Below are 14,475 nucleotides of genomic sequence, written 5' to 3' on the forward strand. Positions count from 1 at the left end.
TAAAATAAACCTTGTTTTATTCATATAAAACAAGGGAAGAATCTTTGGGAACGTAGATATTTTTAAAACCTTATTTCTAATTTTGAATAGACTTGTAGAATGTTATTATTATCTTTTCAGATAATATAATATTATACTTGTTATATTCAACTTTAGAAATAATGAATTTTATAAAACTCATTCTCGCTTTTGGATATCTTGAAGAATGTTATGTTCGTCTTTTAAGATGATATAATATTTTTATTGCCATATGTAAATAAAAGAATGAATAAACTTTTAAAAAAAATGTATTTCTATCTTTAAACATATTTTATAGAATTTCATGTTCATCTTTTAAGATGATATGTTATTCTTTGAACTATGTTTGATTATAGAAATATCAATTTTCAAAACCCTATTTTGATATTGAATCCATTGTAGAATATTGTGTCGGCCTCTCGAGATCGTACTTTATTCTCAATGCAGTATTCGATTACAAAATAGGAGAAATCAAAATCTGCGTGGTGATACACAATTTTTTTCACCACATGGCATGCTCTCATTCGTCTCTAAATGCCGTCTGGTGACCTTACAGAATAATTAATCCAGACGGTGGTTCGAAATCATTCATAAAAATTAATAGAAGGAGGTGATCGACAGTAGTGTGTGGTGTGATTTGTGATAATTGAGACAGCAGTGTGTAGTGTTAGCCATAGAAATTTCAGATGAAGGGTTCATTTTTATCTTCATCAACTACAATATTTATGTATCTGTTTTTGTGAAAGGATGTCTTTTTATAGCATTTTGAAGCTATCAAACTAAAAGATGGAATTCCACAAGCCACTTCTCCTACCTATCTACCCTTCAGTGTCAATCTTACCGGACTTCTTGGAAGGACTATTAGAGACTCGACATGAATTCAACTATATCATCATCGTGGACTATTTCAACAATATGTTTTGATTAATTCCTTACAAAAAGATTATCACTTGAGAAGAACTAACAATGTTGTTCTTTCAACATCTATGAAAACATTTCATGATGTCCACCTCCACTATTTCTTACTGGAACAATTGGTTCCTTGGTATCGTACTTCTCCAGCTTCTAGAATGAATTCTCGAATTTATCAGTCCACTTTGCTCCACTAACTAACTCTCCATACAGATTTGAAGGTAAACATACACTTTTCCCTAAGCAAGATATGAAGCAATTAAGGCTCACAATCCGGCTAGTCAATCAGCAAATCTCCTTACTCATGTAGAGATCTTGTCTCCAAAATGATTTTACCATGTAAGGATCAGGCTTAATGTCATTTGAAGAAATGAAGAAGCTAAGAAACTTCCCTAAACAAGCACCAAAGTCACACTTTTTTGGATCCAGATGCATGTTGAACTTCCTTAACATTAAAATGGTTTAGAATCATATGATAGATGCTCCTCAAGTATCTTACTTTTCACAAGAAGATTGTTGATGTGCACTTTTAGGTTTCTTCCACATTGATAGTGAAAGATTTTATACATGAAGCACTGACAGGTTTCGTCGATATTACTCGATTCAAATGGCATGGCACAGAAGCAAAACATAACCTTGATCGAAATAAAGCTAGTTTTCCCCTCTCTTAGTTTCATTATATTTTGATGATAACCTGATAACTCATCTTAAAAGCACGATAAGATACCCAAATTCCTATTCAACAAGGGAATCATTGATCCACAAAAGGTAAGTTTTCTTAGGACATGATTGGTTGAGGTTAGTGAAATAGATGCACATCCTCTACTTGTCATTATTCTTTTTACTATAACAACATTAGAGACCTATCCATGATGACTTGGGAAAGTGGGCCTGTAAAATGATGGTTGCTTTTAAACCTGGTGCACTTCTCATGATGGCTTTTGACCATCTCATCTACCATATTCCATTTTTTTTGCTTGAAGGGTTGACAATTCGATCATACTTTCAATTGATGATAGATGCTAGAGTCTACACAAGTATCTTGAACTCATCCCAAGCAAAAATGTAGAGGCAATACGTAACAAATTAATAATCTCGATTAAATAATTACCTCTTAAGAGTAAGCTTATTTAAAAAGCATACATAGAATCTTTTGCATATGTTGGTACCACAGTCACTCCCTCATTTGGCTAATGACCTTATCAAATCTCTCTAGCACTGTATTCAGCAAACCACATGTTGGTGGTCAGATAGTACTGAGGTAGAGCATCCTATACTGTACTAGCCCCCTCTTGATCATATCAATATCGATAAGAGTCGGATAAATAATGATCGGGTAGCAAGTTGAGACCGCAACCCATAAGGACTTGAGTAAAGGTTAAGCAAAGATGACTTGATATGATGGAGTTCAAAAGTTTGTGAAATTCAGCAGCTTTATTTAGTGCGAATGGTTGTCAATCCAAAAGAATATTAAGGGATGGCCCCCTCTTAAGGTTTTAGACTCTCATAAGAACCCAATAAGAGACATTTTCATGGCTAAAGGTTCAAGCATCAATTCCATCCATGGCATAAAGAAAGAGAATGCCCGTTGAACTCCGAAGAGTCTACAAGGATGTGATAAATTTTGAATCAGTTCAACAACACCTCTACCAACATCATGTCATTATAAATATTGCAACTAGCAGGAAGGTCTTCCTTTGTAGAAATATTAAGAGTTTTGTGAATTCAAAATAAGTTTACGCCATTCACCCAAATCCACTTCAGGTTCGATGGAAGAAGCCTCAACTACAACTCCCACAAGGATAGCGTCAATGCCAACTAAATGATTCCCATGTGGATCCCATGGACAATCTTGGAAAGCATCCACCAAGAACCTTTTCAGACGGCCCTCTTTTAAGAGTTGCTACAACAACTACTTGAGGTTCATCTTATAGATGTGGTCTTTGTGTTATTGGAAGAACTTGTTTGGATCCATCCTATGAGAGGAGCTCATATCCTATCAAGATATTTGAAGTTCTCATCCTTGGATAAGCAAAATTGTAGTTGTTAGTGGATGGTTGAAAGCAAAGTCAGATTCGAAAGACCTGCATGGGATGAAGTGTGAGAAAGAACAAATGAAACATAAGCAAAATATACTTCTCCAAGAACCCAATGAGTGTCTCCCAAAGAATCCACTGGAGCGCTTACCATGAAACTATTTGCTCTTACTTCGGTCATGCTTGATTCTTTCATTGAGGACTTGAAACCCCTTTAGAACTCCTCAGTGTTGATATATTTAATGGCATTCTCCAAGATTACAAGTATGGATTTCAGTATGTTCTTCGCTACTGTGAATTTGAAATTTGTATCTTAATCCAGAAACTAAGCCATTTTGGCAAAAAAGGGGCTAAGGGCAAACAATTCAAAAATCTCTTAGTTCAACCAAGTAAAGTAGGCACAAAGAGATTTGCTTTCCCCATGCCTTAGGCAAAGTAGAGTTTGGCAATCCCTTTTTCAGCTTCTATAAGCTCAAGAATTGAGCTGATAATAGCTTTCTAACTTCTTCATATTATGTGATATTCAAAGGGTAAGATTTCAAGAACTACAATAGTGCAAGTTCCTTTGAAGTTATCAAAAGAATTATGCACTTGACCATATCCAAGATGTGTGAAGGGCCATCAAAGCCTTAAATCGAAGGATGTGTTGGCCAATTAGAACCTAATAGAAGTCTAGCAAACAAATTTTCAACATTTGTGGCAATGGTTCCTCATAACTCGTAAGCAGTATCTTTCTGCCCAGAAAGGGAGAGCATCCACACAATCTTCAACTATTGATCTCTTGTTTGGGAGGACAGGCTATGGAAGAGTCGTCTCTTGAACAACCTCAATGTTAATGCTTGTAGGCTCCAAGTGCTAAGGAAAAGTATCTCTAATCACTGTGTTTCCCTTTTGAATCACGATCCAATGAGCAACCCCTTAGATGGAAATCACAATTTTTGTTATGGTGTCAAACTCTGAACTCAACTTCTTGATAGCACAAGAAACGATGATGTCTAAATTTGGTACGAGCGTTCGAATGGTATATAGATTTAAGGAGAGAAATGACAAACTCAAGCAATTCAAGAAGCGGTAAGTCACAACAAAAAAGCTAGAAGAAAAAATATAATTAATAGGGCTTCATTAAGGTTTGAGTTGCAAAGCTTTAGTTGTTAACTATACACCTAAAAAATTGGATTAAACTATATCATAGTTCACCCTTAAGGACTACATGTTCTTCACATAATTCAAATGTAACAATCTCCTTCATGGAGGAGATCTCACTTCCATAATTTTTTTCACACAAAGCTTCAAGATGCATTGCTTTTGCATGCATAATTGATGTTACCTAAAAGATCACCTACTCCATCATAAATAAGGAGCTTCGAATAAGATATTTGATCTTCTGTGCAATTTATCACCTCAAAGGTCACATCTATGATGTATGTTAATGATATCAATGCTCTTGTTATGCCAATAGCACTTTCAATTTTGTACACAATATTTATCTTATTAGTCCCACATAAATTTTCAAACTATCTCAAAGGAGCAGTAAATATCCTCAACCAAACCTTATCTTGTGCAACTTTTGGTGCTTCAATTCGTATCCTTCGTTTGAGTCAAGCGAAGCATTCCACATTATACAAGGGGGTTACTTGGGTTATGGTATTGATTCGCCGCTATAAGTGGAAGTCGTATAGACGTATTGTTCTAAATTTTCCCACCTAAATAATTTTTCAAGAAGTTATTTAAAGAGTTCCACCCACAAGCAGATGAGGACCTTGTTAAATAAAGTTAAGTATTCGCAGGGGTGATTCCTAGGAATGACTAGTCAAACAATGGAGTGGCCAAGTCAATCATGAGCTCCAAGCTGTGGGCATCCTCTTTGGTTTGTCTTATATAACTTGACTTTAATTTATAACTTGATTCCATATCTCATGTCCAACTAGATTTGAACCATTCATCCATGCAAGTAGCAGTCAACATTAATTTGGGCTTGATCGCCTAGATTGTATTGGCTTGTTGAGAAAAGTAGATTGTGAGGAGCCATCAAAGGGTCTTAATATGTTACAAGTCGCTCAAGAAGTTGTCATTGACAAAGCAAAGATTAGTCGATTGATGCCAATCACCTAATATTACATGTTAGCAATAATCAATTTCATGTGTCCAACTTTTTGGTACTCATATTTGATATATTCAATAGTCGTACAAATCAATCAATATTTGCCCCAAATAATTTTTCTTGAGAGCCCATCTTCTAGCATGTCATCTTTAAATTTAGTCCACATAGATTTCTGGTAGCATTTCATTGTATGGCTCACCCTATAGTAGGGGTGGGTCAAATCTCTGAGCATAAACTTCTTGTTAGAACTTGTTAGCTCTGTCGTGTACAATACTCTAATTATTTCTTTAAGACAGAAATATATACCCCAAGGAAATCATGAGATTTATTTTTCTTTACTTATATTTTATTATTTCAAAAGATTCATCAAACCTAATCATACCAAAAGATTCATCAAACCTAATCATACCGAAAGATTAATCTAACCTAATCACATTCTTGGCCATATTTGCATAAATATACCTTTGAATGAATGCACAGATGCCATGGCGATGAATGCAAGATTATTTCCTGGATATGAATAGAGTTCCTCCATGGGTGGGCTACGCGCAATTTTATTTAAGCTAGGTCTAGACTAGAAAAAAGAAAGCCGTAGAAGTTAATCTTAAAGCCAGGGACTAGGTGTAAATAAGGCAAGGCATGGCAGTGAGAAACAAGCTTGTAGTAAGTCGAACAGTACAAAAGGTGGCTTATTTATTGTTTTGCATCTTAATTTGAAGTCTCAAGCGATTAAGATAAATATGTATATGATTATTGCTTATCTATTGGTTGATATGTTCTTTAATTTTATTTTTTACACCCACATGTCTTGTTTTTGTTTTCTTTTTACTTGTTTTAAAAATTCTTATTCTTCGTAGGTTAAGAATTATATTCAATCTTGACTAGCCTGTAGACCCACCATGTTCAAGCAATAGTTGGGCTTGGTTGCAGTATTAGATGCATTAGCTAGGCCCAACCTAAGATCAAAACAAAAAATGCAAAGTCTGGCCGACGATAAGCCCAGCCCGCCCATTGATTAGGTCTACATGTGAACTCCTTGCCTTCTTTCAAGTATGATGATTGAAAGAGCTAGTGGAATTGCACTCAGCTAATTTAGTTTTCCATGTTTTTCTTGTATTTTATTTAACAACTTCTACTCTATCATCAACCAACTTACGCTTACCTTTGTCTCGATGATCACATACTGACACTATTTTTATGATCTGTAGGAGATGTACGGCACATCTCCTAGAGAATGTGCTCTTTTCAAGTAGGGTTACTGATGAAGCGAGATTTAAACAATTAGAGATTCATGAGATTATTAAAAGTTTCAAAAAAGATTGTTGAAGGAGATATTTGAAATTCAAAATAGCCATATTGATACAAATACAATATCCAGTTCAGCAAGTATCCTTTTTTCAATATGTTAGGATGCTAGATCTTGAAAGTCAGGCGGGAAATATTTTTGATGTAGAACTAAATGAAACAACGATGTTTATTATAGAGTTTGCACGCGTTCTTTGTTGAAAATAATACTAAGAATTAACTTTAAGTGATTTAAACGACGACATGAAACAAAATGGGGTGATTTCAGTTTAGGCCAAGCTACACACATGAAGTTAAAATCTCAAACAATCAATAGTTCCAAAACAAAGCATAAGGAATGGTTTTCAACAAGATATCCCTATATTAACAATGAGTTTAATCACTATGAGAATCCACTCACTCAACTCTCTATTTCACTAAGTTTTTTAGCGGAGAAAAATAGCATGATCTTCATGAATCAAGAAATAACCACAATTGAGCACTAGACTAGGAAGGAACAAGAGTTGGCGGGTGAGTTTTACCCAATGGGAAGATGACATGCACCTCCTGAATGTTGCTGGACAGCAACGTGCTCTTTTCTGGTTGGTTGGACAACACAATATTTTGTTGGAATGCCCTGTGATTCAGAAGAATGCGGGGTGCTGAACTCGAATGAGAGGTAAACCTCTGTCCTTGCTTTGGTAGATGTAGTGGCTGCCTTCAGCTGACTGAAATGGTGGTGTTGGCTGCTGGAAAGGGAGTGGACAGCAGCAGTTATTTGTGTTCGGGTGTAGGGAAAGGTTGGCAGCAAGTTGGAAGAGGTAATTAGAAAAAAAAGTAAGGCCTAGTTGGGGTTAATGCCTCCCTTGGCTGCTGCGGGAGCAGTAATTGCAGCATAAATAAATTAATTCCAAGGGGAGATGAAGGATAAAGTTGGGTATTGGGTGGGGAAAAGTCGTATTATTACAAGGATTGTAATTAATAAACAAAAGCTGGAAAGTTAAGTGAGGTGGCAGCTTTGGAAATATGAAAGTTTGGAGCTTTATTGAGGGTGAAAAAAGGTAGTGACTTTTCCTATTATCTTTGGGAGATGAAGGGTTTCAGCAGGGAATATGATTTGGTGGCTGTTGAGTCCCCAAAAGATGGCTTTTGGGCTTCCAAAGTGTGGAGTAGGTGCACAATAGGATGAGGGGAAGGTGGAGGAGGGTTCTAGGATGAATGGTGGCTGGAATTTGGGGATTGTTGGCCGCTATAGAGCAACTAGAAGACAACAAACAGTACTTGAACTGTTCAGTTAGCAGTTGGTTGGCTGATTGGCGGCAGGACAGTGATGGACTGGAGCAGGGAAGTGGAAAACTGCAATGAAGAATCTATTGGTTGGAGGGAGAAGCTGGAAAACAAGATTAGAGGAGGAAGAAGAGAGAAAAAATGATAACCCAAAAGCACACCGGCTGTTGGGGTGTTTCTTTTCCTCTAGAGCTCACTCTCTAGGATTACCAATCTCACCAAACAGGAAATTTTAAAACAAGTGCATAAGCTTTCATATAGTCATCATCCCCTCCAAAAAGATACAAGTGGCTTATATATAGCCAAACATAATGAATGAAAACAAAAGACATACTTTCCCCTAGGGCACACATACGACTAAACCCTTTAAGCAAGGGTATAAACGGAAGAAAGTAACAAAACTCATAAAACATAAAACTAATACAATAATAATCAAAAATAAATCGGCGTGATCATAGTCGTCGATCATCATCCACGTCTCTGATATACTTTTGATGTCCTCATCAATTTTATTGACTAATTTGTTATGGGTTGGAAGTAATTCTATGCGTGAACGCAAAATACTTTCTGCATTTCATCAAAATGCTATATTGATGAGAAATGTTTATTCCATTGATGTGAGGTTCTCGATAGCTTTCGAGTGTAAGGAATCAATGAAATTGAGTTCAAAACAAAAAAGCACCAAAGGATAAAGCTGAGACCAATATATAAGTAGATGGACCCCCATCAACTCAAAAGATTAAGCTAACCAATAAGAACCACTATTGGTATATTAAGAACTCCCATTAACCAAAAAGCTTAAACCAATGGTAAGTATCATAATGCTAGTTTAAATACTCAACTATTGTGTTACTTGCAATGTGGGACTAATATTCCACTCCCTATTAATCTTAACAATTTGTGTTAGCTAATTCAATTCATTAACTTCTTTGTTGTACCTTCATCTTAACCATGTCTAGTCTTTGTTATCTCCTGGCTATCCTTTAATAACTAGGACTACATATGGAAACAATCATAGCTATCTATCTATGACAAAATGTAAAGTACAAAGAAAAGATTTTCGCATCAAATTAGCGATAAAACCAGAAACTCCATTCTAAAACAAAAGCACAACATTCGAAATTAGGTACCTGTATCTGTTCCAGAGCTTGAAGGTCTACAGGGAATGATTCATATATTTTTCCACCAATTTGCTTATAAGTAACACCTAACTTGATCTCTGAAAAATCTGAAAGGACGTCTAGCTTGGTTAGATTAAGAGATGATAAACCATTGATCTGGCAGCAATATTTCAATGCAACAATATCAATCCATCCACAACGCCGAGGACGACCAGTAGTTGTTCCAAACTCCATTCCAGCCACCCTAAGCATGTCACCTCCTTTACCTAATATCTCAGTTGGGAAAGGACCAGATCCCACTCTAGTAGTGTAAGATTTTACCTGCAGAGAAATAACCAAAAGTAGACAAAAAAATATTAAGACTTGCTACAAACACTAAAAACATATAATCAAAAGAAAAAGGCCTATCAAATAAATCAAATTAACCTAAAGACAATAAAGAATAAAAAAGCGAAATAGCATAGGAATCTACTCACAACTCCAACCAAGTCACCCAGGCATCTGGGAGGAATACCAAGCCCAGTGCAAATCCCACCAGCAGAAGGACTTGAAGAGGTGACGAAAGGGTAAGTTCCAAAATCAATATCCAACATGGTAGCCTGACCACCTTCAACCAATATTTTTTTCTTCTTCTTTATTGATTCGTGCATGATATGAATAGTATCAGCAATGAAGGGCTCCAAACGTTCAGCAAACTTCTTATACCTATTTACCTCATCTTTCAGTACATCTGCACTATACTTGAATCCCTTGAAACGTGCAGCTGCATCCCTCATTAGAATCTCTAGCTTCTGACTAAATGTATCCATGTGCCTCAGATCAGAAACCCTTAAACCATTGCGGATAACTTTGCTCGAATAACACGGTCCAATTCCTCTTTTAGTTGTTCCAATAAAAGAATGCCCAAGCTCTTCTTCTCTAAGTCCATCAATAACTTGATGGAGATCAAATAATAAGTGTGCACGATCAGAAACCAATATTCTTCCCTCACAAGAGACACCATTAGACTCTAGGCCATCAATCTCATCGAACAGTCCAGGAAGGTGGACAACAACTCCATTACCTATAACACATAAAGTTTTCTCATTGAGGATACCAGAAGGCACAAGATGGAGAGCAAACTTCTTGCCATCAGCATTGTAGATTGTGTGCCCAGCATTTGATCCACCCTGGAAGCAACAAGAATAAAGTTTAAGCTAGACATCCATCCAATAGGAAAATAATGTATAATCCTTACTCAAAAGCACGCCAATAAAATCACAATAGAAGTCTAAAAAGGTAAAGTTTCTAGTAGATAACCAAAATTTTGACTTCATTAAACCTGATATCAAACTTAACAAGTAAAAAGATGAAATGTTTTATTTTAACCATTCATAAGCATTACCATCTAAAGATATGTTGACCTGTTAATACATGACTCATAGATACGCATTTGGGCAACATGGCAAATGTAAGCTGTACTAATGCAGTGAGAAAAATCCAACTTGAAGATGCATTTGCAATCTTAGCTTAGATTTGCTAAGATCAGCATATTAAAGTAACTAGGTCAAAAGTTCTGGAAGGCTCTTTTGTCTGCATTGCCGCTTCGGCTGATCTGGATTGTTGCATATGTGCTGGGTAACTTACACTCTTGGGAACCAACCATGGAAAAAGCATGGTAAAAGCGGAATTAGAGACTGTATTTGCTTATAGATTTCACTGCTTTGGCATGTGTTGCCCTGTCGCTCCAGGTATTGAAAGATATTGCAAGAACAGAAGTTGTCCTCCTATGTTCAGCTAGTTTACAAATGATATACAAAGAACTATGGCAAATATATCTCTTAATTCAAATACAATGCCGTAGTGCTCATAAATCAATTTTACCAATGATCTTGAACCAACCTTAACTCCCAATTACTAATACATAAGCACTCCAAAACTAGATAGTTTCGCAGATGATGCTTTGCATATAAGTTCCCTTGTAGTACTTGCTCTGTAGCTTAGAAGTACAACATATGCTTTTTCATATTCAGTCGAAATAAATAAATTTTCTTGAGAAACAGATTCAGAAAACGAACTAAAAAGTGCTAAAAAGCTTGGCTTTAAAGTTCTCCACAAGCGTGTTAAAAATGCATTATAAAACAAATGTAGAAAATAGAGGTAACATCTAACAATATGTTGTGAGAGAACAATAATTTGAAACTAAACAGAAATGCTAATTTCACGCAAACAAGATGGGAAGAACAAAACCGCTACTGATTTTACGAAAACAAATAAACCCCAAGGAGAAGATCATTTCAATAAATAGCTGATACCTATTGACCATAAAAAGTTGAAACTTGAACCATGTACAAGCAGCTGCTTCTTCAACCACAAGCTCCAGAGAGGAATTTCACGACTAACAAGGAAAGGAAAGCGCTCACCTGACATCTAGCCACAAGGTCGAAGTGCTCTGCGAGAATATCAACAAGCTTTCCCTTGCCCTCATCACCCCATTGGCAACCCAGCACGCCAGTCACCTGACTCAACGATCCAAGCCTGTCAAAGCTGTCGCCTTTCTCAACCTCCACCGCGGCGATAGCCGCCGCCAAGCGCCACTGTGAGGAGCGTGCATGAGAAAACACTGCAGCCCTCTCCTGCAAAGCAAGCCCCTTGCACGGCACTAACACCTGCGATGTCGCCGAAGCCGCCGCCCGATTTCCGCCATTGCCGCCCCTTCTGCCAAAGGAGGTGAGAGCCGGGTCGAGGCGGATAGCGCAGATGCTCATGGCTCTCCGCTCTCTTCTGATGGGGAGCAAAGCGAGAGATGGAGAGAGAAAATGAAAGGAGCGTGAAGCTTATGAAGCCGCAGACGGGAATGGGAAGTTGGGAACCCTACACAAACAGAACTTGATGGGTCGAACGCGGAGCATAAAAGCCCTGCCCTGCAAGTAGACCAATAATTTGTCCGAATTCGTTCGCTACTTCGCTTCCTCTCTCCATTCTTGCAAAAAGATTGTTCAAAACCTTTTTATAATAGAAACAGACAATGAACTCCATAATGATGATCAAATCGCATTCAATAAAGGACAAATCAAATTAGTTTTTAATAACTTGAGGATACTTACCAGATTTCATTTGGCTTACACCCAAGGCATGACTTGTTCTATTTATTTTATAAATTATCTTCCTAAAGATTTAAAATTATTAAATTATTTTAAGGTTAATATAATATAAATTTGATATATCTAAAACTAATATCAAAGTAAAGTCAAATGTTCTTAAAGAGTTATTTGGTTTGAAGTAAAATGGTTGTGAAGCATTTCAAATGTAAAAATTTTGATAATATTGATGTTTGATTTGAAGTAAAATAAATGTAACGTAAATTTTTAGTGTATTTGGAATACACCCTCCAATACAAATTTGGTGTATTTGGAATTCGATAGACTGTGATCAATTTCCAAAGATGTCATAAATTTGTCGACATTACTCCTTCCAACTGCCTACTGCTAATGTCGACCACACGCTACCACTGACGACAACTATTTTTGTTCACTAAGCATCATCGACCTCCACCGTCAACTGCCTCTACCAACAAGTAGTTGTCTCCAGCCACCACTTGGAGTTGTCTCCAGCCACCACTTTTGCTGACTACCTGTCATTTCCTTCGACAACCACCCACCACGCCCATAATCACCATCCACCATCCAACCCGTCGCCACTGGTAGCCACGGACCACCAACATCTTTGAGATTTACAATGTATTCAATTTAGTTCATGCAAAGCAAAAAAATAAATAATCGCTGGCATTTATTTTACACTTGAACAAATAACACAAAAGTATTTCAAATTCATTGCATTCTTTTTATAGTACATTTATTTATTGATATAATTTTTAGACTTTTCATAGATCAGGGCTAGAGAAGGAGCATTATTTAACAAACTTAAAAATGGGAAAAGTTATATATAAATATATTTGAAATGCTTTTATTATTTACAAATCTTAGGAGTTATATGCATGCTCACGAGGGGCTAATGGGATCTTTTTTTTGTTTTCATTATTTATATTTTGTTTTGTTTATATTTTTATATCAAATAAAAATATATGCATTATCTTAAACATAGATTTTTATTAAATATTATTTAATTCAATTAAAGAGTGCTGATGAAGACATTGACAGAGATTGCGGCAAGGAGATTAGGGGTGTCAATATTGGACCCGACTCAAAAACATGACCCGAACTCGACCCGAAAATTTAGGGTTTGGGTTGACCATAACCAAAAATAGGTCAGGTTCGAATTCGGGTTCAACAATTTGATCCGTTTCTAAAATCAGGTCGGGTTCGGGTTGACCCTTTGACCCGAAATTGACCCGTTTTGACCCGGCAACCCAAGATTGACCCCTTTTCGACCCGAAAAGCGAAGATTGACCCATTTTTGGATCCAAAAACTAGCAATTTTTTTATTAACACCGGGTCATTCGTGTCGGATTGGGTTCACCAGGACCCGAAGCAGGTCAGGTTCAGGTCTAGAAAATTGACCTATGTTCGAGTTGACCCGAATAATGCCGGGTTAGTTTCAGGTTCAACCCAAACCCGACTCGTGACCCAAAATTGACACCCCTAAAGGAGATGGTGTATGTGAAGCAACGATGGTAAAGGTGGCTATAGAGATGGTTTGCAACTATGGAGATGGTGCGATGGTAACGACAATGATGATGGTCAGTATCTTATAGCAATGGCCGACGGTTAAGTATGGGTGAAAGATAGTTGTTGTGGCGACAAAATGATGACAGTCGATGTTCGCATCCAATGATGGTATTGGTAGGGTTATCAAGCAATCAGTGATTGTATCGGGGCAAACAACAATGTTTACAAGCCAGCGATGGTGGTGGTTGCAGCTAGTTATGTAATAGTTGCATAAATGGAACGATTTGGTCAAGTTGAGTCTGAGTATGAACCAAGCAACCCTTCCACCTCTATCTCATACGAACCATGTAGTTCTCACCTCTTTCACATGCGAGCGGGTCGTATGCCTCCCTAGCCACAACTCTCTCTCTCTCTCTCTCACTCACTCTCTCTCTCTCTCCAATCGCAATAATCACGCAATTTCGTTGACTTACGAAATTCTCCCGACCTCGCCGACCTTCCTCTGGCCATTTAAACCAATTAGGAAGCATAGGGCATAATTATAAACCTTCCTCCACAACCGCAAAATCCCTGTCCTCCTTCCCTTTCGTAGTAACCGTCAAATCTCTACCTTCTCCTTCCTTTTCGGCTATGTCCCTCTCAACCGCCATATGAGAAGTTCTTAACCTTCTTCTTCCTTTGATCTAACACCGACATCAAAGAGGAGCTCTCCTTTGTAAGTCAAATATTTCTCTCAAATATAATTCCCTCCTTTTAGTTTGATCGTGAAGACAATGAGTTTCAAAGCCTTTTTATCGCCTTTTTCGTTCGTCGAATCTAGATTTTCCAAGGACCATAAATGATTTTCTTATTAGTTTTTATCATGGATTATTTCACGTTAGATTCTTTATTTTGGGATAAACGCACACCTTCTTTATTAAGAGCGCAATCATGCTCTCTGAATTTAGATTCTTTTGACAATTGCTGCTTAAATTATGAGTCATATATTAAATTCTTCAGTATGATTACACACATATAGTAAATCTCATTTATTGTTAATAATGAAATCAACATGTAATAGAACTAACTTTACATTGATTTATTGTTCATTTAACTAAATTCATGTGATG

The 14,475-nt window shown here is 36.9% G+C and overlaps 1 protein-coding gene across 1 annotated transcript in view; it reads right to left on the reverse strand.

The window, feature by feature from the left end:
* LOC110104227 (adenylosuccinate synthetase, chloroplastic) overlaps window positions 1-11,726 on the reverse strand; it is a 21,318-nt gene extending 9,592 nt beyond the window's left edge. Inside the window, exons 1-3 of the mRNA XM_028697463.1 lie at window positions 11,162-11,726; window positions 9,236-9,928; window positions 8,769-9,080 (exon numbers count right to left, since the gene is read on the reverse strand). Coding sequence (XP_028553296.1) covers window positions 8,769-9,080; window positions 9,236-9,928; window positions 11,162-11,506 — 1,350 coding nt within the window. The 5' untranslated portion in view covers window positions 11,507-11,726. The remainder of the gene's footprint in view (window positions 1-8,768; window positions 9,081-9,235; window positions 9,929-11,161) is intronic.
* Window positions 11,727-14,475: the final 2,749 nt, after the last annotated feature.

The sequence above is a fragment of the Dendrobium catenatum genome, unplaced genomic scaffold (genome assembly GCF_001605985.2).
Source record: "Dendrobium catenatum unplaced genomic scaffold, ASM160598v2 fragScaff_scaffold_938, whole genome shotgun sequence".
In the NCBI taxonomy this organism is placed as follows: domain Eukaryota; kingdom Viridiplantae; phylum Streptophyta; class Magnoliopsida; order Asparagales; family Orchidaceae; genus Dendrobium; species Dendrobium catenatum.